Source organism: Accipiter gentilis, chromosome 4 (genome assembly GCF_929443795.1).
Source record: "Accipiter gentilis chromosome 4, bAccGen1.1, whole genome shotgun sequence".
Lineage (NCBI taxonomy): Eukaryota > Metazoa > Chordata > Aves > Accipitriformes > Accipitridae > Astur > Astur gentilis.
In genome coordinates, this window is record NC_064883.1 from 27,466,749 (window position 1) to 27,491,173 (window position 24,425).

General features: G+C 36.3%; 1 protein-coding gene across 1 annotated transcript in view; it reads right to left on the bottom strand.

Annotated features, from left to right (window-relative positions):
* Positions 1 to 2,213: 2,213 nt before the first annotated feature.
* The window catches only part of DNAJC1 (DnaJ heat shock protein family (Hsp40) member C1), a 119,910-nt gene continuing 97,698 nt past the window's right edge, over positions 2,214 to 24,425 (bottom strand). The window contains exons 9-12 of the mRNA XM_049798208.1: positions 17,750 to 17,869; positions 4,783 to 4,831; positions 3,814 to 4,289; positions 2,214 to 2,719 (exon numbers count right to left, since the gene is read on the bottom strand). Coding sequence (XP_049654165.1) covers positions 2,651 to 2,719; positions 3,814 to 4,289; positions 4,783 to 4,831; positions 17,750 to 17,869 — 714 coding nt within the window. The 3' untranslated portion in view covers positions 2,214 to 2,650. The remainder of the gene's footprint in view (positions 2,720 to 3,813; positions 4,290 to 4,782; positions 4,832 to 17,749; positions 17,870 to 24,425) is intronic.

Genomic DNA, 24,425 nt, shown 5'->3' on the forward strand with positions numbered 1-24,425 from the left:
TCAGGCAGCTTGATTCTTCAAGCAATAAGGATGCAGTCCATCAATTCACTTCCATCCAGGCATGAGCAGCACCTGTGATTAGACAATGAGATCCATCGCTTCAGGTACTTAGCCTGACAAGTGTGACAATGGCATGTACAATCTTTGCCCATCCTTAAGGATCTTCCTTCAGATAAACTGTCAGGAGCACTGCTTACAGTTTCTCAGTGTGAATGTTCTTACAAACAAAAAAAAAAGAGAAAAAGTTTCTTACCGGTAAGTTGTGCTCGTCCTTCTTCCTTCGACCCCATCCAGAAAGTCCAGGGCAGGGAGAAGCTGAAGGTGTTGGGCAGGCAGTACATAATTATTGCCACATACAGTAGTGATATGTGCAAGTCTTAAGCAGGTACTCTTACACATGTAAGTTTTTAAGGATTTTCAACGATAAAGGTATCAAAGTCCTCCCAAGACCTTACTACATTTGCCACTGGATTTTTTTTTTTTCCCCCCAATATCTATCTAAACTATTTCTTGCTCCAAACTGAGCCCATTATTATTCTTCGTAGCCACAACAGACAGGCAACAGTTCTGTATTAATTGCATCAGGGAGACGCAGAGATCACACAAGTGCAAGCCTCCCCTTTTACATACTTGAAGATTTCCCTCTTTCTCTCTCTTATGTAGAGCAAATACCAACAATTCCTTCTGTCCTTCCTAGCAAATCAGGCTTTGTAGGCTCTGGATCATTGTCTTTGCTCTCTTCTGGATAGTCTACGCCTTCCTTGAAGTGTGATATACCAAACACCATTCCAGGCAAAGTTTTGTAAATCCAGAATGGAAAGGAAAGATGACTCTTTTATCCTCACAGGCTATACACTCCTGTTACTTGCTTTCTTTTTTGAAACAGCAGAAATATTCCAATTGCCAGTCTATTTTTTTCATGAAAAATAAATCTCCATTCACTAGTGTTCTTATACCCCAGCCCCATCAATGTTCCACGAAGTTAATTTTCACCAATTCACCTAACCATTTCAGTTACCTTGCTTTACAGCTACAGTCATCTGTCTTGGAGTGTTCTGGATTACTAATACCTTTTCAAAGTTAAGATTTCCTGCTATCTCTTGAAAATACCTCACTTGATCTCACTTAAGGCTCTTCCTTCATAGGTGCATTAGTAGCACAGAAGTACTATTTGATCAGTTAGCACACACAGATCATAGTACAGCTTCTAAATACATTGTTTCCAATGCAGTTAACCTGTGACATTCTCTATGAAACAAAATTTAGATGCATTACTTTGTGTCTAGTAAAGTTTCCATAATATCATTATTTCTACTGACTAAGGTTGATTTTTTATATATGACCAAAAAAACCCAAACCCCAAAATGTTCCACTTGGTAAAGGAACACATATGGAACACTTATCTTCCCTAAATACTGCTCCCTTAAAGTTTTATGGGAATGGGGTAAAATTTGGTTGAAATGCTGATCTGTCAGAAGCAACACAATTGGCAAGCAGTTACTGGGGAAAATCAACCATGTAAATGGCATAAAGTTAATGGAGATTTTCAGCCACCAAGTTCCAATTTTGAGTTTGGATACATGATCCTGTGATTTTTCATTTTAATTTTGAATTAAAGCCCCAAAACTTGCTAGAATCCTGATATTAAATCAGAATTTCAGTGGTAAGTAATTCTTTAAAAAAAAATGCAAGTCCTAGGCATTTCTTCCAAAAGACTATGGTGACTGCTGTGATCTATTGATAAAATTTACAGTCCATTAAGTACCCTTTATTCCAGCATTTTAATCTTTGTATAACTTTTCCAAAATTATGAAAAACAAAATAGCAAGTAAGGAATAACAATCCTTATTACCTAGGCTTCAAATATAAAATCAAACTATATTGAATCCAGTGTATACAACCTCCCCCCCCCCCCCCCCCCCCCCAATATGAGAACTCTTAGCCCAATAATGTTAGCTTTTAGGTCCTATTCTGAACTTCAAAACTGGTCATGAAGCATATGCCTTTTATATCTTAATTTCTAATTAAGAAATTAAGGCCTTTAATGTTCTTACCCATTTCAACTTTACCAAATTAACACTGTGTATGAGTCTGCAGGGTTGGTCTGCAGGTGCATATAAATGCACGTGAAAGTTAAGATTAGAAATACTACTTATTTCAAAATATTGCTAGAATGACTAAACATTTCATGTAGCAACAGGCATGCTTATAAGAATTTGGTCGTGGATTTATAGATGCAAGAAAAAAAATACATTCTGAGTCCAGAGTTCCATTACTCTCATACTTGCTTAACAGTTTCAGATCAATTCTCTCTTTCAAAACAAATATAAATTCTTTATATTCTGTATATTCATTGGCTGTAAACCTACCAGTTCCAGTATGCAATTATCAGTGTAGGTTTTCCCTGAAGGTCCACTAATTTTTAAGACATTGTTATCACACATCTGCATAAGCAGCTCTCCAACACAAAAATCCACCTTCATTCTTCAACACACAAAATAGGTAACATGGTATAAGATTTATTAATATTTTCTTTTACTAAGGCACATGATGTATAGAAATACTGAGGTACAAAAACGCAATTTCCTGCACATGAGATTTAAAGCCCCATTTTGACAAAGATCAGCTACATCTCTTCGGCTCAGAGCATTCAGCTTTTAGCCATTTTTTTCTTTTGTACCAGTTCAACAAGCAACTTGTATCTTGCTATACACTCCTCCTAAAAGGAAAAACAACAGTGTTAATTAAGTTTGGTATTTTAGTTCTGCTTTAACTTTTTACATGCTACCCAATTCTAGAAGAAGAGCTAGGTTCTGGGGGTTGTGTGGGTTTTTAGGGGGTCTTTTTGGTTTTGCTTTGGTTTTTGTTTTTAAAGTAGTGCACTGAATTTCAGAGGGAGAATCTATGTCTAGTGAAGAGCAGATTTGAAAAATGAACTTGCAATTTACATTTCTTAATGGATAATTTCTCTCTTAAAAGAGCACACAAACCCAAGAAAACAGTTGCCCAGTACTTCTTGACAATGACTGGAAAAGCAATTATTAAACAGTTGTATTGTAACACCTATTTCAGACCAGTTATTCTGCAGATGGGTAAGAGAAGACTTTATGGTCACTAACATAGCACCCACTGACACCAGATACTGCTGAACAGCTTCAGGGCCAGAGAAACACTCAAATCCCCCACCCACATTTCCTGCTCTCTCACACTGTGCTTGGCACAAATAAAATTAGGGTTTTCTGCAGCTACAATGACTGAAGCAAGCAAACTAAGCTATCACAACTATTATGAAATCTAGCACAGACAAACTATATCAATGACAAATGGCTATTTTAAAAAGATTATACTTACAAAAAAGAACATTAGATAGATTATTGAGCATTTAACACTTGTAGATGGATTACTTATTTTGTTTGTTCATTGAGATGGGTTGAGAAAGGTATTGTAAAGTATAAGTAAAGCAGCTCATCAACATTTGGTTACTAACTTTGAATCAAGATTTGTTTTAAAATCTAATTTGTCCTGCAATTGAAGATCTGAAAGGCAGAGGAGAGGTAGGTATTTTAAATGAAACAGGAGGTATTTCAACATTTTCTATAATAGATCAAACAAACCGAATTAAATGAAAATATGTTTTAAATAAAAACAACAAACATGACAGTAATGCTCTTTAGGTTAATTATGTCTGGACTGATAGGCTAAGTAAAGACCTCACCTTTCTGCACGGACCCTCAGTTCATAAGGTAATCATAAACTGGTAGACAATATATTTCCCCCCAATTTATACTACAGTTCAAACAAAACTAAGCATACCTTGTTTTTTCCAGGAACACATTTTGCTATTTTATCCCAGCGATCTGATGTTCCCTTTGGATACTGCTGCAAGGCCATTTCAAGAAGTTTCTGTTGATTTTGAGTCCACAGTTCTTCTGGGGCACGGCTTTTCTCTCTTTTTCTGCTCTCATCATCACTCTCTTCCTCTTGCTCGGTGTTATCAAAATCCTTCTGGCGTCTTCCTCTGCCCTTCTCTTCTGGTACCTCTTTCATTGCTGGTAGAGTTATTTCAGGTGCTTTGACAATTTTTCGTTTGCGGTGTCTAGTTTCACTTGCAGTGATCTCCTTTTGATCTGTTTGGACATCCATCTGCTCTGGGATACGATTGTAGTTCCCCTCTTCCTCCTCCTCCTCCCTTTCTCGCTGGGTGATTATGTGGTCCGGCAAATTCACGTTGACTTTGACGTTCTTGGAATTCTGGGCCAGCGTTTTAAGCTCGGAGAGCCTAATGATACCTGTTAGAAGTATTGTTGTTACACTTCTAAAAAAATAAAACCACAAACAAGCAGGGAACTGCCCACAAATAAAAGGTACCTGGAATAATGCAGAGAGGAGAAAAAAGCTCTTCTAGATTAAGAGTTTAAGGAAAATGCTTATCAAGAAATCAAGGTACTTGTTATGAAGCAATGAACTTTGCCAACTATGAGCTTATCTGGTATGTGTGAAGTATTAGTAAATTACCACACTGATATAAACAAACATAACACAACAGAGCCTGAACAAACGAACAAAACCCACAATAAACTGAATAAGAAAGCCTGGGAGGATGTAGCTAAAGGGAAATGTTCCCTCAGAACACCCATGAGTTCTTTGTTCAAAGTAAGGCAAGGTTGCAAAAGTCTCTCTGCAAAGCATACCTCGAAAGGTACAAAATGCGCTGTATTTGCATGACTATAATCCAAATACAGTGCTTTTTATACATGTCAGTGAGGATCTAGTATCACATACCTGGTGTATATGTAACAGAATCCTTCAGTTGTTTGGCTTTCATGGTAACCTGCATGAAAACAACAAAAAAAGGAACATTAAAAAATTACATTATTTGGGCTATAGAAGAATTTATTAGCAGCTTACTGCAAAATACCAATATTGAACATACATTAAGTACGTCGAGGCTGATGTTCTTCTGCTGGCTTTGTTCATATATGGATCCCAAACTGGCAAAAAGAAACTTTCTAGACTTTGTCCTTTCTAAAACATTCCTAGCTTATTAAAATAACGTAAGCAATGCTACACACTTCTATTACTATCACCATAATACATCACAGTTGATATTAAAATTTTATTTTCTTTCGTTGTTAAACCCTAATTCTCTAACCTAAAAATACCACAAGGAGAGGGGGAAAAGGAAACAAGTGAGTTATCTTCTATATATTAAGTTTCTCAATACTGAACAAAGGAACAAAATAACCCACTTAAGTCCAGATGATGAAGCACGCCAATGGACAGGCAGTCCCGAACTAAGATGTAACAGTTTGACTGCCAAAGATCAGCAAAGACACCTTCTAAGTCCTGATACTTCAGGATTGAAGTTTATTACTGAGAATCCAAAGGATGGAGACCTGCCTGCTTCAGCCTCTCCATGTATACCAGAATCTGCATCCTGGGAGAAAAGTAACACCAGATTTCGCATTGTCATTTTTATTTAAGTAAGGAAACAAAGAGGCTTTTTCCCCATCTAGAATGAGGAGCTTCCTGATTCCAAACTTCTATACCTCACTATAGATAACAAAGATGAGAAGGTTCATATAAAGTTAAGATCCTTTTAATCACTTGGCATCTGTGTTATATCAAATGACCTACAGTCCAAAATTCAAGCACCACATAAATGCATCTTAAAATGTAGTACTCAAAGAAATATACACACTTATTACTGAAAATGTTTTATGAATACCAGATTCAATTTTAGTTTTTTGAATATGAGGTCTTTGTGAAGAAGCTAGAAATTGAAATCAAGTAGTCTGAGTCACCCAAATCAAATAAAACTTAAAATGTGAACAGGCAACGCACTGAATCAGAACCGATACTGCCTGGGATGGGGTAACCTGTGTTACCCTCTAGTAGCACTAGAGAACAAACCTGCAAGGGGGTTGTACAGCTGCTTCCTGGAAGAAGAAGAAAATATAAAGATTTGGAACTTTTGTTCTATGACAAGATTCATAAGTGAGTACTTCAATAGTTAAAATACTCTGGTATCCGCTTGTAGTTTAGTCTGTTTGGTTCCTCCCACGCACCTTTCTGCCCATGAAATTGCAGGACTTTGCTTTAAAAATAGGCAAGTTCTGGATCTCCTTAACAAAATGACAGCAAGACTTAACAAGGGAAAGTGACCTCTTTTCCCTACAAACTAAGCCTCATTTCCTGGGATGATTAAGTTTAAATGAAAATTCCACAAACAAAAAAATCCCAACTCTAATTAACCAAAACCTTTACCCAGAGGTAGACATTTGGCATAGAAAACTCCAGTTTCTACCATTACAGCATGATAAAGTTTTACTTGTTCAAAGCAAAATCTCAGAATACTAATATGAACAGATAATTTTAAGTAGCACTAACAGTTCTGTGATCTGTGTGATCCTGATTTTGAAACAGCAGGATGGATCCTCCTTGAAACAGGTGATCCACTAATAGAAATTGCCTTCCTTGGAGAGTTTATAGCCTAAAATAATCCAAATTAAAATGTTTGCGTTCCATTTTAATTATTAGCAGAGTGCCTCTATAGGGCCAATGCTTTAAAAAGCTGAGTGGAGGGGAATGCATTCTTGACTGCTGAACAGAATCGATCATTAGTGGTGTCCTGCTATGCATCTCTTAAATAGAAATTACGTTATATAAACCAGATATAATAGATTATTTTGAAAAGAGCAAGAACAACTTGTCATGCAAACAAGTAGCTGATCCTTTAGAGCTTACAGCACTGATGCAGTGGATTCATTGCAAATATGACAAGACATTATCTATGTACACTCATGTATTCCAAAAAACTGTTTCTAAACAATTTTGTTATTTTTTAAAGTACTTATTTCCAAGATCTGCAGCCTACTCATAAGGCCAAGAAGGCAGGAAAAAGACAGAAGAAAAGATTTCCTGAATACAATAGAGCAGAATAAATTGCAAGAAAAGACAAAGACAGCTATACCGAGTTGCTACGTCAAAGCCAATGTTCAATTTTCTCCAGGTTGAACCTCTGACATTTTCAGAGGTTGGCAATCACATTTTATCTTTCAAACTGAGACAACGCATGCAACATAAACTTGGCATTGGAAGTGGTACAAATCAATATGCTGGATTCAAGTTTTCTTTACAAGACAGACGTTCCCAAATTAGGTTAGTGTAGGTATCCCATAACAGATACAAATTTTGCTGCATCTTACATCTACTTGAACTGGAATCCAAACCAGTCCTCTCCACTAGAACAGTGAAGGATTAGGGTTTATTCCTAGATCCTAATGGCACTTCACATTTCCTGCTACATGCAAAAAGTTCAGAAGTAACAGTCTTGCCATAGGTTAGCTTATTTTAGATAACTTCAGCCATAATAACTTGGTGAACCCAGGTGTAGCATTTGTAGTAAGTTACTCTATTTATCACATCTAATACTTCCAAGACTTTCTCTTTTGAAGGCATTATGATATCTGTCCATACTTTGATGGACTTTCAATTTGAACATTCACCAGGTAAGCTGTAATTAACAACTGTGTGTATGGTTTAGATATTGAAAAATCTACAGTTTCAAACACTGAACAAGCACCTTCAGTTGACATAAGTTTGACAACTCATCAAGCTTCTTACAGCTTTACTATCATCATTCACAGGTTACATGAGAAGATTATTTGTCTTTTTTTTTTTTTTTTTTGGTCACCTTTCTTCTTCATACAGATGATTTTTCAAGTCCTTTTCCAGGTGCTATGTACAGTTCATGTTTACTCCAGCTCTTTTCACTTAGAGTTCAGGTATCACTTATTTAGACTTAAGATTTATTTGCCCATCAGCTTCAACTGTCATTGCCGTTAAAGATGCTGACACAGGGCAAGAATGATAACAAGTCAGTATTAAACTGCTGAGGATTATTAGGAATCCAATCTATGGAACATACAAAATTGTATTTCAATTTGATGTGTTTAATCATTGTTCTTTCCACTCAAATTTGCAGACTCTTCTGTTGCCAGTCCCTCCATGCTTTCTGACATCCTTAATATCAATTTAAATTTCCTCTCCAGTGATGAGTAGTGTTATCTACTAGCTAGTTATTAACAGTGATTTAAAAAAAAAAAAATCGCTAAGTCATGCAATGTAAGTTAATCCATTGCTTTCTCTACTCAATTTCTTATAATAACTTGCTTATAATAGTACTTTTTCATTAGGTAACAGATAACATACCTGGAAATACTGTTACTCAAAGTATGAAGCAGTTATAGAATTACTCTTCTAGTTATTATTGCTGACTGTTCCTGCATAATGCTTTAAAACTACAGTTTTCATGTATATTAAATTATGAGTTTTAACATGACTGTGAGAAGTTGTGCTAAAAGCCTGCTGGTATTGACAACAGCTTTCACCAGAGTATTAGCCAGCCCTTAAGAAATCCTGGGTCTGGGGACATCTTGAATAGTAAGGATCAAGGCTGTGAAATTGATTTAAAACAGAAGAGGGCAGATCTCATATTCCTGCAACAGGCACACTGCATTATTTTATAGGAATCAACTTTAAACGTTGCTGTTTCTATGCCCAAATAACCTAGGCATCCCTGTAGTCCACCAGGGATAACAGAAATCACAAAGTCAGGTAATCACATGCACAGTGAAACAGATTTTCTTAGAGAAAGTTGACAAAAAAAAAAAGTTGGATGCAAGCAATCAAATTGTTGAAGTAGAAATCAAACCATTTTACTACAGGACTTATAGAAAGAAGCCACAGGAACAGTTTGCTTCTGAGAACTCCTTTCTGAATTCATTTTCAATAGCTCTTCAGCTACAAAAAGATTTTATTGAAAGCAAGCGGGATTAGTGGGATGATTTTATGCAGTGAAAGCCACACAGAGCTGCTTGCCTCCTGTACTGCTGACAATTAGTCCAGATCACAAGACTAGTTGCTAGTCAACAAGATGCCTAGCGGTAAAAACATTCCTCATCATGACCATCCAGATGTTAAATCTCTTGTTACTCTGGACACCTGCCACCTCTTTCAGATGGGACAATTGACACTTCAGAGATATACAGGAGAAAAAAAAAATTATTGAGAGTCAGCTTAAAAGAGTCTCAGTAGCACAGGCAAAAGCAAGTTTTGCTATCACATGAATGAGAGCTACTTTTCATCCTGCAGGGAAGGCAGGTATAAAAAAAAAAAAAAAAAGCAGAGAAGAGAATTGTGAGAGACCTAGAAGGAAAACTCTCTAAAATCAGGTACAGTGATTCTACTGATGCCGAACAGAGAGAAGCAGCCCTTTTGCATAAGATGAAGAGCAATTCCCCATTCCCACAGCAGCAGCCACCAGCCCATCACTTCAGCTGACCCCTCCAGTGCCACAACCAGCCCAGCTTTGCCGGGCACACACCAACGGGGCTTTGAAGTCTTCCCATTTTGCTGTCTCCTGGCAATCTTCTGCAGGCAACAATCTACCTTCTTTCTCTGTTGAGTAGGATTGCAACAGATACTTACAGAATTAAAATCTCTTGGGTTCTGACAACATTCTGAGAAAATAATGTGGGGTTTGTAGAGGAAGAAATAACCCATGTCATTTGGCTTCCCAAATGTATATAACCTTCTTGCAAGGAAGGATGATACGTTACTGTGCTACTGAAAACTAGAGGTTCTGACAAAGTTGTTCACTATTCTTAGCATCTTCCTGAGCAGAAGTTCTCTAAAAATTTACTAAAGCTGCCACAATTTCTCAGCATCAACTATCAGAAATTTGCTGTCCCAGTAGCAGCATTCTGTTCACCCAGCTGTTACCTTCCTGCATGTTCTCCATCTAGTTATGTCATGCAAAAATGCCAAGATCTGTGGAATTATGGAAAAAACCAATGTGGAGACAGACTGTGAGTAGTTGAGGCTAGTACGCAGCAATGAGGAATTTCTCGAATCTTTGAAGCTAATTTGAGTTATAATCACATTTTTCTCATAAAAGAAAGCCAGACACAGAAAGATTTTAACGCCTTCCTTGTTTTGTCAAAGTAGTAGGTTTTTGCAGATCTAACCTGTGCTGCTTCCAGAACAGCACAGAATAAATTGCCAAACTTGAAGTTCTTGCTTTAAAACTAAAATACTACCTGCTGCACTGAGTTGTTCTTCCAATCTAGATCTAAATACCTTTTTCATAGCAACCACAACTGTATCAAGAACTGTTTGACCCAAGTCAGACAACAATAATGACCCATTATTTTCATGTGACAGACTCAAAATTCATTGCTTTATAAACTGCCTTCCCTTACATACACTAAAAGGGCTGCTAAAATTGTCCTCCAGTTTTAAGATTGGTGAAACTTCAAATACTGAGGCATCAAGCTAAATCATTCTCAATTTTTGAAAGTATTTGCAACTTACTAGATCTCTTGAAATGAAATATTTAAAATATGCACCTTTGTTTTGGCACTGCTTGTAACAGTTTGCTTAGTAGATTGTTAACGATTTTCCCAAAAGTATGTAACGTAACTAGTCTTTATCCACTGCATAAATGACATGTTAAACTTAATGCTAATATAGCAAATGAGTATTTTAAGGACATTGTGCTTTTATTCATGAAAAAACTAAGAAACATATTATGAATTTAACTGAATTTGCTTAGACCAACCAGTTGCATCTGGCAACAGTACAATTTTCTTATGGTTGCGGACTTTGAAGCCATGTGTGATTCTGAACTTTGCCACTATCTCCTGATGGAGAAGAGGTAACTACCTCAACAGAAATCCCCTAAACAACTGTGAGCTTAATTATGAAGCAGTTTAAGATGTGGCCTGCAAAAATGGCAAACTTGCCCTAAATAACCAGATGTAGAACACTAAGCCCTCTCCAGTTTAAGTGCCCAAATAGTTAATTCAAAGCAGCGGCAGAATTCCTCGTTTTTTCAGGACACAAAGAAGAAGAACTCAGCAACTAGAATTGTCATGATGCTGGAGGCTTCATACTATGCTTTTTTTTTTTCTTCCTTTTTTTTCTGACAGTTAAAGCCCATTTTTGAAAGTGTTTAGCTCAATACTATGGGCACCCATGTAGGAGAGAAGATTGGCTCAAATGCCCATTGCAACAAATGCCTGGGCATCTTATTTCCTGACTGTTGATGCAAAATGCATTACCTTTCCTGAGAGTCAGATTTGAATTCTGCAATGGAATTCAAACCAGCTCACCAGGATGTATATGGAATATTACATTAATTCAAGCCACTCAAAGAAGTTGCAACATCACTGGTTTGACCACCCCACAAGCCATCTATTTGAGTTAAAAGTTGGTGTCCCATTGTCTTCTGTAAAAAAAACCCAAACTTTCTCCTCTAAGTAAGAAGAATGCTCTGGTCATGCTCTATGAGAAGGAAGTCAGTCCATTTGCATTTGGATGTAAGATGCATTGTGCTGCCCAATTCTGCAAAAACGGTAGAGGCAACTGTAGAACCGCACAGAGGAAAACTTTTTACAATGAGGGAATTGTAAACAGCAACCACCTTTTCCTCTCCTCCAAGTATCAACAGAGACATTCTGGTGAGTCTGTAGGATTAGACAGGTGTTTTGAAGATTTCACTCTCAGACTGAGGGATCTACATGACCTACATATGATCTAAATCCCATCTTAGATATTCATAACCTCTTTTGGACCTCAGTCCAAAGCTAGGTCATTATACTTCAATAAGCAACTGGAAGAACTATTGATTACATAAATATATGCAAGCTGCTAAGGGTGAATGTTTCAGAATATCCACAACTGGAGAGCACAGCAATTAACACAGACACAGTGTACAAAATGAAATGTAAAACAGACTTAGGAAAACAATCTCCAGAAGCAAAAAACCTAATACATTAATGAACTTTTACATATGGATCATTTCTCATATAGATGTTTTCTTGCTGGCAAGGTAAAGAGCTTGCATTTGTCAAAAATAAGAAATCTAGTTTAGAACGGTGTATAAAGTACAATGAGTATGAACTCATGCAGTCAGGCTTAAACACTGAAACTGTTGTTTGGACATACAAGAGACGCCACAAAATAAGCACACCCCCAAAACCTTATGCTTTTGGGTTTCATGATAATTCAGAATGTCTGCTCAAATATAGCCACCTGTCTGTTGTTTTGCTGTCTACCTTAGTGTTTTTCTATACAGGCAGCAAATTCCAGTCAGTCTGTTTTTGCAACACAAATGCATGAGATTAGTGACCGCAGGAGCAAACAGAATCAGTTTAAATCCTGTAAGACAAGTGAATGATATTACTTCACAAGTATGAAATCTGAGATCTCTTTGCTTTTAATTTAAAAAACCTGTACCTAATAATCACATTAAAGTCTGTTTGGCATGCCAGACAGCTTTTACTTCCTCTGTTATTTTTACAATTTGAACGTCCTTTGTAGTTCCTGAAATTAATTTATGCCTTTCAGCAAATATTTTTTTTAAAACTTTTTATCTATAAAGGTAAGTATTGTCAAGTATAACGTTATTATATAATTTCACATCTAAGTGCTTTTACTAAATTTTTGAATTCAGCAAAAGATGACAATCATTGTTATAAATCTTCATAAGGCTTAGCATTTGTCAAATCAAACAATATCATTTTTGCAGAAATAGTAGCCTTGAAACTCCATTCCATTCATTATTTATACTATGTTATAGGGTGTTCACAGTGCTTAGGAAATTCAAACATAACTTTTAAATTTTGTTTTAAAAGGTCAATTATTTCCTTAAGTATTGGAGGACAGGAATGAGAACTAACCCTGGAGCAAGAAATTCAGCAAGGAAAATGGGTCAAAGAACAGATGTTTAGAGGATGACAGAGAACAGTGGTACAGGTAACCAGGTCAGCAGGCAGGAATCCTGATTAGAGTTAACTGAACTCAGTTTCATAATCAAAATACTTAAAAATCTAATTTATAACACCAGCCAATTGCAATAAAAGTTACTTAAAGAGCTGTAGCAACTCTCAGTTGTGAAAACAGTAAGTTTTCATTATACTAAGCCAGTTGAAAATCATCTTTACAGGAAAAGATTGCTAAATTCCCAATATGCACATATTAAAATGACAATTGGCAATTTAAATAATTAAACATACTGATAAAATGAGCGCAACTTAACCTCATCTATTTTGGGTTGATTATTCATTGGCTGTTAAAAGATATCTTCCTGAAGAAAGACAAGATAAACATATCCTGTATTTAATATGACAAAAGTTAAAGTCATAAGCCTTCTTACAGTATGTCTGCACCACGGTTGCAAGCTTAACCTAGCTCTAAGCTGAAAAGCATAGGAATATGTTGCAAAGATATTTATGCTGGTATCACATGAGGCAGCTTAAATAGAAACAGCAGAGCTGAATGAACTTGGGAGCACTACAGCATGGACAAAACTGTTTGTTGTTGGATTTCGGCTGGCACTTTCCCAGTGGCCTGCATCACATCGTGTGGAAGTACCTGTTTGGACGGAGAATCTGGTAGACATGCCCATATAACGGGCCTTACAGTAATCCTTATTTGTGCAGTATTTTGGGAAATAACAATTAACAAACTTAAATGTCTACAAACCCCCAATTTGAACAGTAGTAGAAAAGAAAAAAAAAAATCTGAAAGAATGCCTTGTTAGGAATTACTGAATTTGAGAACAGTCAAGCTAAGGTATACTATAGTGACTATCTGGCTTTAATTTTACATTTTTTAAGATTAGTTCACACATGCTTCCAATTGTAGGGAAGGTTTTGTTTCCTCCCCTTTTCCTCCTAGATGGCTTACACTTGCTAGTCCAATCATAGACCATATGAAGAGAAGGACCTAACTTCAGGCAGAATCACTACATTGATGTTGTTTCCTGCAGATGTTTGTGTAACCTGTTCTCAAAGGCCTGCAAATACAGAGCGTCCACAGCAGCTTATTCCACTGCTTTATCATCTCCATTGTAATTCTTTGCCCCTCAATGTCCTAACTCTGCAGCCTGTGATAAAATTTGAGGTAATTACTTCTTGCCCTATAAAACTAATACAGTGCACAAGCCCCTTCCTCTTTACAGTTTTCTTTTTATGTAGTTGAATACTTACATCCTCAGTTCATATTTTATTTCAGTTCAACAAAATTAATTCCTTCACAATCTTTCCTTGCAGGTCACACTTAGAGACCTATTATTATCTTCATTCTCATCTGGATTCTCATATTGAATCATGTGTTTAAATGCAATACTGAAAACTAGACACAAACTAAGGATGTAGATGCAGGTTTACCATCCTTCTGTTTGTATATTCTCAGTAAGATGCTTCCCTTTTTCACAACAACTCGCTGTTTGTTGACTTGTATCTAGCTCATTATCTCCGCTAATCCCCACATTCCTCCTGCTTAAGAGCCACCCCTAGCCAGTTGTTTGGCATCTTTTATTTGTGAACCTGATCACCATCTTGCTATGTGTCCTCGCATATATAGTCTCTAACTTCACCCTATTTTTTGCACCTTATTTTTCCAATTTGTCCTGACCTTTTTGAATTCTACTCATCTTCCAATATACTTTCAGTTCCTCTTCGCTTTGTAAGATTTACATGTGCTCACCAGATTCTGGAGTATCAAAGTCATGTTCTAGCAAAATCAAGGAAGAATTTTCCAAGCTGAACAAATATCTCTGGAAATGACTCAGACACACAAACTTTCGGGGCCTTCTTTGTATGTGAAAAAGCAGTATTAAAGCTCCAAGCATTAGACACTTCCCTTTATACAGTTCCAAAACTCATTAACATAATGGCAGGAGGAAAATTCAGAAATATATAAAAACAACTCCAAAACAAATAAACCCACAAAACTTAAGTTAAAACAACACTATGAAGCTGAAAAGTTCATAAAAGCCAAGAACACTCTCCTCAAGTCACTTCATCCTGCTTAAAAATTGCCAGTGGAAATGAATATAGCTTAATGTAAGAATTTACTTCTTTAAAAAAGGATGGAGTTTAAGGCAATTTGAAATGTAATTTCTTTGGGGTAGAGGAAGTGAATTTCACTGATGCTTTTCTGGTATATATGAATGGTTTCAGCTTATTCTTTAAAAAGTATTGAAATATTTTTCTAACTTTTTTTGCTGAGGAAGAAAGCTTTGAGACAGAAGCAACAATGGAGAGAGCATTTTGGACTGGATGACTTTGAACTGTTTTTATTAACACCTATTTAGCTAATCTAATATTAAAAAGGGTTTGAATGCTTAAAATCACATGGAAACAACCACACTGTTACCATGTCAATCCTTTCTACTATAGTTCTCTAACTGTGAAAGGAAAAGCAAGACTTACTGTTCTTGATACTTTACAGGAGAAGAAACACGCAGAAAGTGGTCTCAAGTTTTTAAAAGGTATTTCCTGTGTCAGAGAAAATGTTGGAAATTTGCCCTTGAATGTTTTTCTTTTTTAAGACCTAGTGTATTTGCCAGATAATACACACTTCAAACTCCCTCTGGCTTGACTAATGTTAAATTAGCTATAAGCAAGGGATTCCCAAACTCTGCTACACAAGCTTTTTCAAAACAGCACCTCATACACCAAAACTTACCTCCCTGCACCTCTTGCAGTGGAAACAGGGAACAGTTGTTTGGGCAGCAAATGCTGCCTGCACATGAAACACCTCTTTTTCTTGCACAAAGTTTAACAAAACCAGAAGTCTTTCCTGCAGTTTTAGCGTAACATTTCTTATCCACCTATGGTGATGCCCAAGCAAAATAAGAATCCTTGCTGTAAATTTAGATGCTATTCTATGTCACCTTCAACAAATATAAAGGATAAGCTGTACATCTTGTTCAATAGCTGAATAGATATATCTGAAGTAGTTCCCAGTTTCAGCATTGCTGATACCGGTTCAATAACAGTTTGATATCCAGAGAAGTTTCCAGGAAGCTTTTGTTTAAGCATTTCCTCTTAAAACCTAATTGCTGCAACTCCATGTAATGCAATGATAAAAGTAACAGAAACTCTAATGTAGTCTATGCCAGGAAGGCTGACCCAGCATTATCAGCAGTTGGAAATTTTTAGAGAAGTAAAAACTTGTGTGGAGAACACTTACATTAATCAGAGTTGGAGGTCACTGGAAGTAAAAAGGATTACATGCAGACCTTTCTCCACAAATAAAAATCCCTGAAAATTCCTTTTTTTTCATGCAAGAAAATGACAGCTCATAGAACATAAGCCTTTCTTTCATTTCTCTTTCCAATTCACTGAAACGAACAGCATGTTGCTCAAGACTTCTCAGCTAATGGAAGAAGCAACTGAGCTTTGTTTTTTCTTTCTAGTACTGGATGTGTGGCCAAATATATTATGCAAAGGATTCTTAATAAAGACCGTTTTTACATCTGCATCAAGGAATAGAGCAGAAAATGGGTGCAAAAGGAATCTTAAGACAGTGTTAGTTTTGTGGAATGGTTCCACATATACCTATCACATGTCTGTATTATCAGTATCAAGCAAATTAATCACTTTTTCCAAAGCAATCTTAAAAGTTTTCCCATGCATACCACGTACTACCAAGCCATATGAAATATTTTTGCTGTTAATATCTGCTTAGGAAAATGTAGCACCTTCTTAATAAAGTCACTCCAATTCACTAGTATAAATACTTCAAGGAGTATGATAACAAGACTAAACAGAACAAACAAAAAAAAGACCCAATTTCATCACTTGCATAGCAGGTTAGTGACTTCTTCCTTAGATCTACTTATTTGCAAATAATATGTGTTGTTCTAAAATGATAAGAATGCAATTGGCTTGTTTTCTAGTATATGTAACAGAACTGTATAGATGCATTAAGTCTTTAAAAATAACTTCTAAAAAATATCTTTTTGTGATTATATCAATGGGGAAAAAAACCACTTAAAAAGTATTCAAATTGCCCAGAAGGCTATAATGGGTTATATTTCACACTAGCCAGAGGCTTTGTTTCCCATTATTTAAGATAATTCCCAAAATATAATAAATAAAGAACATCTAATCTGAAAATGTACATGAACAGGTTTGAACATTATTCTCATTAACCTCTCCAGAGCCTATAAAATAGGGTCAGCTGAAAGGGCTTTCAAATGGTCCTCAGCAGACACTACATCATGTTCTAGTGATCTATTGCTTGAAAAGGAAAAGTCTTTTACAGCCTAGCCCCTAAGGATTTTAAGATCATAACACTTAAAATCTGTAAGTACAAGCTTTCTTTGATATCTGGTACAATACTATAAAATATGAATTAACAAGGATATTAATCATTTGACACAATATCATTATTAACTATGCTATAATCCAGAAAAAGGGACTGAACTGGTGTCATATGTATAACTCATTTTAAAGTTGGTAAAGATATTTCATTTTAATTAATGGAAACCACCTGTCTAAACACCATTAGCTCATCTACATCTTTTAAGGACTGGCTTGAAACAGAAATGTAATCTTTAACCAAGTCACACAAACTTTGGCTTGCAGCGAAAGGAGATTGCTACAAAACCCGAAGCGCATTGTTTTTCTGTTATTGGGTTACAGTAGCTCAGGACTTTAAGCACCAGAATCCCCCGTCCAGCTGATCAGTTACAGCTGTTAATTGTGGAGGGAGAAACTGGCTGACATCTGCTTCTTGCATAGTTAGTTAATGGTTCACTTCCAGGTCCTAAAAGGATTGTAGTCCCTCTCAAAAGACAATGTCGGCCCCCATATACGTTTGCCTTCTACACTGCCTGTCTTGTTCTGGTTTGTCACTCTCTATACAATGCAAATCTGAGTGAACTCACATCTGCCACTGATCGACCCAATTCGTGAGCAATCTTTTCCCATCGACCTGGGGTCCCCCCTGGGAACTTAACCATACTTCTTGTCAGCTGGCTGAGGTCCTCCTCTGTCCATTCAGGTGCCTGTAAAACATTTGTAAAACATTCATTACACTAGGATATTGGACATATTTTTGTGAGGTAATATACTGAAAAGACCTTGAAACATATTAATCAAATGGTGTAAAAAAAAAAAAAAAAAAAAAGAGAGAGAGAGAAATAGTTTCAAGTATCTGGCTACCATCTCCCTGTGCTGGTGCTGAAAATGCATGAAAACAACAGACCAAGAGTAAGATATAAAAAATCCTTAAAACTCAAAAAATGCATTTTGTATATTGTACACACTAACACATTTAATTTCTGTCAACATTTATACAATGTACATAACACTACAAATGCAGTAAAAGGCAACAATACTTTTATGGAAGATTAAATCACAGCTTTAGATGAAAAATTTTAGCCATTTATTTAATTGCACATGTAAGATTTTTCAGCAAAGACAAAGAAAATATCCTCGTTCTTACATTTTTAAAAAGCCTCTAAATAAAACAGAACAGTCATTTTAGCTTCTTGTCACTGTAATCATCCCATGTTTTAGCATTCTGATATGATTCAGGAATGAAATCTGTTGATTCTGATACTCCATTAAGACTATTAAACAAACATTCACATCCCTCCCCCCGGCCCTGCCCCACACACGGTTATGCCACAAAACCAAACCGGATGCTTCTACCACCCAATAACCAAAAGATATAAAAATGTTTTGCTCTAACTACATAAGACAATCTGTTAAAAATAACTGTCTTCATAACGGCCAAACAGAGGTGAACAGAGAAGGAACACGCAAGTCCAGCAGTTTAAGGCATCAAGTCGTGCTTGCCTCAGAAGGCAAGACGCAGTGACCATTTGCAGCATCTTTGGCAGCGACCGCAGAGCCAAACGTTTGTTACCATCAGTAGTTTGCCATTTCATTTATTTGTAAGGAATTCTTTATGACATACCTCTTCTAATCACCATTTCCGATAATGAACAGGCACATATCAAGCAGTTTGCATTACAGAGCCATCAGCACAGAACAACAGTCAGAGGTGAGTGACCCCAGGGACCATCTCCACAACTACAGCAAAGCTTCTCCCTGACACTAATCCTGCCTGTCATTCTCCCACTGTGCTCTAACCACGCTGACATCCGCCTGCCGCACCGCAAGCTTAACGGGGCCCTTCCTGACTTTTTACTGTCTCCCCCAATCAATGGTTCAAGCGTGCTCTTTTCACCATGTCCAAATGGCAGCTTCACTCATAATCAAAGTGCATTGCTCCTGTTAAAGGGCTTCCCGAAAGGCTCCACCATTTGCATTCATTTGCAAAGCAAACTACTTTTATTCACTTTGTTCTGCTATCAAGAGTGTTCCCTGAAGCAGATAAATTGGCATAAATACAACCTGCCACTTAAAAGACAGTAAATAATAGCCAATAGTAGCAAGGATTTCATCAATCGTCCTAGTTTGGATCCACGTAGTCCTTTATTCCATGCTGAAAAAGCCTCAGACGTTCATATTCGGATAGTTTTTAATACAAGTATAAAATGAATTGTCTACGATGACTCAAATGCAAGACACTTAAATCGTGTGCGTGTGTATGTGAGAGATCTCACACATACATTACATGCATTATCATACAATTACACTCTGGCCTACAGAAGAAATGATAAATGCATAGAAAATCTCCACATAACACCTTATTAATTCTATTGTAGTAAACAAGTTAATATACTCCATTTATTTATTTGTTATATTGTACTCCATATATATATATTTTGTACTAAAATATTTCTCAGAGATTTTTAGAAGGGAAGATTTGGGGTACTTATTGTTCTACTTACAAAAATTTCCATCACTAATTTAAATAATGAATTCTTCTAAGATTTTTGGTTAAGACCCTTTTTTCAAAAATTAGTCACATTTCATACCTCAAAATTAGCCCTAATAAGGAGTTTACTGTAATTTTAAAATTTAATGTGTATTAAAACTTTGTGATTTTTTTTGTTGGTGTTTTGGAGGGTTTTTTTGGTTGTTGGTTTGGGTTTGTTTTGTTTTGTTTTGTTTTTTAATAGTAAATTCACAGCTATTCTCTCTTACCATATCCAAAGCATATCTAAGCAATTACACACGGAAATCAAGATCATCGTTTCAGTGATATACACATCGGAAGCTTTCTGTTAAGTTTTATTTTCAGACTTTTTTGGCAAGCTTTGACTTTCCTAGGTGCTCAGAAGTTTACTAATGATTTGTAAATATTACAGAACTCACAAGGTTATCTTCCTAAATAATGGACAAAACTACAATCATTCTGTAGCTAATTACATAGCTAATTCACAGCACAAGAATTCATTAGCTACATTAAAATATGAACTTGTTAATCTTATTTCAAGTTGACAATAATTTAAAATGGGATGATCTAAAACATTTATAAATTTGAAAAATCTTTGAAAAAGCTTTTAGAAAATCCACTCTCAACCGCTAAAGCTGTAAAAGAGCTTTTGTGAATTTGCAATTCCTCAGCAACAGTTAATTGTGTCTTTAGATGCAACAGCGCCTACTGTGATCCAACTACTACAAGCAGCTATGAGGGTGGTCATGGTGTGAATGTATTCTCCCCGTTCTAATCTGTAGCCAACTGTAACTGCGAGAGTCAAATAAATGCATAAACATACTGCTTTGTCACCTAAAACCATGTGTGTCCAATATTACTGAAACACTGGGCCAAAATTCATCTTTTCAGTAAAGCAATGGAAGATACCACATGGTGAGGAGACAGCTGTTGTTACTACACAAGCATTCAGATTTTGCATCAAAAAAGCCCCATTCTGGGATTAACTCCCCATACTGAATACAAAATTAAAAGTACAGAGTTATGGTCTACAGTCTTTAAAATGAAAATAAGCTACAAGTGTAGATATAAAAAATTCATAGCAATCCCATAAATAATAATCCTTTAACATGTTTTATTATACATAGCTGGCAATATTGAAGGATTAGTTCACCCAAACCACTATGCACCTTCTACAGAAATGAAATATGAATGTGGTTTACTGTTTAGCATCACTCTTGCATGTGCATCTGCACTTGGCAATTACATACCACCTCTTTCAGCATGACAGAGCTGTACACTATTAGGATTTTTTTTAAATATGAGCAACTCTACTTTCAATTACATTAAAAGAAAATTTTTAGACAACAAAGCATTTGTTTTCAAGAAAACAGTCTGACTTGTTTAGACCTGTTAACATTAGTAAGTATAAAACTATATACCCTTTTATTGATAAAATCGGGAAGTGGCTATTGTTTGAGAGTTTGTAAAGAAACTTTTAAAGTTATTTATATTGACTTGGCAATATGAGTTAATTGGATTTTTTAGATTAAATTTTAGCTTTAGACCATTTCTTCCTGTCATCAATATACTGTAGATTCAATTAAAATCACTGTTGTATGGAAGTTTGGCTAACATTTTCAATCTAGCTAGGACTTTGTGCTATGCTTCATCTAATTTTGGTGATTCACTGATTTCAGCATGTCTAGTACATGACCTTGCAACTAAACTGTGAGGCAGCATCTATTTAAAAATACCTGTGCAGAAATTTGTAGAACAAGGGTCCTAGTAAAATCCCCGAGTTGCACAAATGAGGAAACATTTAACCTACAAGAAGGCAGTGTTTCTATCCAGTAACTGTAGGAACAGAACGTAAAAGTTTTCCTGATTTAATTTCTTTCCCATAATGTCTTATTTTTCTTCCAATATTCTTCTATATTCTTAAAATGTCTTGCTTTACCTATAAGAAGTCTGAAGTCAGTCTTGTTTTATCAAGTCTAATACACATCTGGCATTGTGATCCAGCTGTTGCTGAACACTAAGGATATGCTACAGTCCTGAAGATCTCTTGTGAAGCTCTAAAGATCTGCTAAAGGGTATTAATGATCTGAACTCGTATTCAAAGCCACGTGTTCACATAACCCTTTGCTCCTTCAAAGCTCATACTCAAAACCAACTTCCACTAGTACTGTTTTTATTGAGCCAACAAAACCAAAGACAGCTATACTGTTACAGAGCAATGGTCAAGGTAGGCCAGTAAGCTCATCATTTGTGCTCAGGGAGTGCAGCTGCAGAAAACTTTACTACATACTTTGTGATAACAAGAAAGATTGTGTTTATAATTCGTCGTTTCCAGCCCCACTCTGCTCTGAAAGAACAGGGACCATATGCAGATACCAAGAGTAAGAGGAAGGCAAGCGTATAGGGTACTTATACTTCCCCTAATATTTTCCCAGACTCCAACTATTTTCAGCTCAAGGAATTTCTCTAGGCTGATATATTTTATCTATTTAGTAACTCTGAATGAATCTGCTTTTCAATGTTTTTTCCAGTCTCCCCTGAAACTACGTAAACATTCTGGATTTGCAACATCATCTTCATGAGGAGCTGCACACATCTGCTACCCATTATATAAGGAACCACCTTATTTTGTCTGTTTTGAACCTGGCTGCTGCTAGCTTTGATGACATCTAGCTCTTGGCCTTGAGTGAAGAACCAGCAAATAGTCTATGTGCACTGACTTCCATGTCACTTACAACTTTGTTCAAAAATCCCTCTCTATAGTATTCCCCTATAAGTTGTCTTTTCCTGGCTAAAGAGTCCTCATCTACTCAGCTGGTTTCTCATGTAAAAGCCATTTTACGCATAATACTGCCCACGATGCCTTTTTCTAAACCACCTGCAATTCCATTATAATGAACATCTTTGAAATGAGGTACCGAACTGCACACAGCAGGATTAATCATAAGTTTATCCAGTGGAATAAGGATTCTTCTGTTTTGCTCTCTATTCCTTTCTTAACAATTTCTAACATTCACATTGGTTTTTGGAATGATCATAAGCTGACGTTTTCAATGAACCAGCACTGATAATTCCTAAGATCTCACTCCTCAAGTATCACTAGCAGCTCAGAGTTCATCATCTTGTGCATGAAGTTAGGACAGTCATCCACATATCAACATTTGTATCACTTTGTATTTACATACTGAAGAATTTTTCTGTCATATTATTGCTCAAGCAAACTCATTAAGATCACTCTGTAGTTCTTCAGTGTCTCTTCTCATCTTCACTATTCCAAATAATGCTACCATTGATAAACTCTCTCACCTCAAGGCTCATCTGAAAGAGCTATTTATTTCTACCCTCCATTTCCCATCTTTTAACTAATTATTTACCTGGGAAAATATCCTTCCTCTTATCCCATGACTGCTTTCTTTCCTTACAAGCCTTGTTAAACCCAACTGGAAAAATCAAGCGGACTTTATCAATCAGATTACCTTCTCCCTGCATATTTGTTAATCCTTCTATGAAGTCCAGAAGGTTTAAGGCAGGACTTCCCTTTACAGAAGCAATATTCAGGACTCCATGCAGGTCATATTTACCTGGTTCACTAATTATATTCTTTATTTCAGTTTTTGGTAGTTTTCCCTAAAGGATGTCAGATATACAGGCCTGTAAAGGTCCCTGAATTCCACTGACAACTTAATAAATAAATAGAATGACACATTTGCCATTTCAGTCCTCAGGCACCCATGAAAATAAACAGTTAATCAAATTATTTAATCCTTAAATTTCCTCTGAACTCTTGGTTGCATATCCTCTGGTCCCAGTAACTTAATCTTCAACAGTATATTACATCAGTCTAAAAGAACATTAGAGATTAATTTTAGAATTTTTTGAAGCAACTACATGTAAATATGAAGATACAACTAATTATCTTCACTTATAACATAAGCTTGTCAAGATAATAACCTATCCATAATAATTTTGTCTATCGTATTCCTCACACAGGAATGCCTTCAGTATTAAAAGCATTAAAACGTTAAACAGTTTACATAATGTAAGTAGACAACAGCTCTTGGAGAAGGGTGAGAACCTAAGAACAGAAGCATGAAGTTTCATCTGCCTTAGGATGAGGTCTTCTACCACATGCAGCAGCAAATGTTTCAGGACAGAGAGATTCTTTCCCTCACAGCTGCCCCCAACCTGAATTAGGGATTTCCTAAGTGTGGAGTTGAATCCATCCATTTCTGTTATAAAGCCAATGATGAACTTGTCCACCCTCCTCATCCCATTTTTGCTCATAATCAACATTATAAGCTGGCTTTCTACACACATTCTATTTCTCACTTCTCGCCATACCCTGCTACCTTTCCATTTCTCTGTCCAATATATTTCTGCCCTGCTCTACAGCTCTATACATAATATAGGAGGGAGAAAGCAAAAAAACCCCCAAAACCCCAAACCCCAAACCAACAACAAAAACCAACACTACCAGTAAGCAGTGTGGTTTCTTTAATTTCTAAACACACAGTTGAAGACAATTTTTATGCAGTAGGAGAGTCCATAGGAAAAGACAGGAGACCTCAGGAGAGATTTTTCTGGAACTTGGCTGTTTCAGAATGGGGATTTCACAGACATTTCAATTAGTACTGCCCTGAATAATTCTGCATGACCCCTTGCAATTAAGCACACTATAGACCATTTCCAGTACTGAACAGATACTTGCAGATAGACATGAAACTCCTCTAGTGACATTTTGCAATAACAAA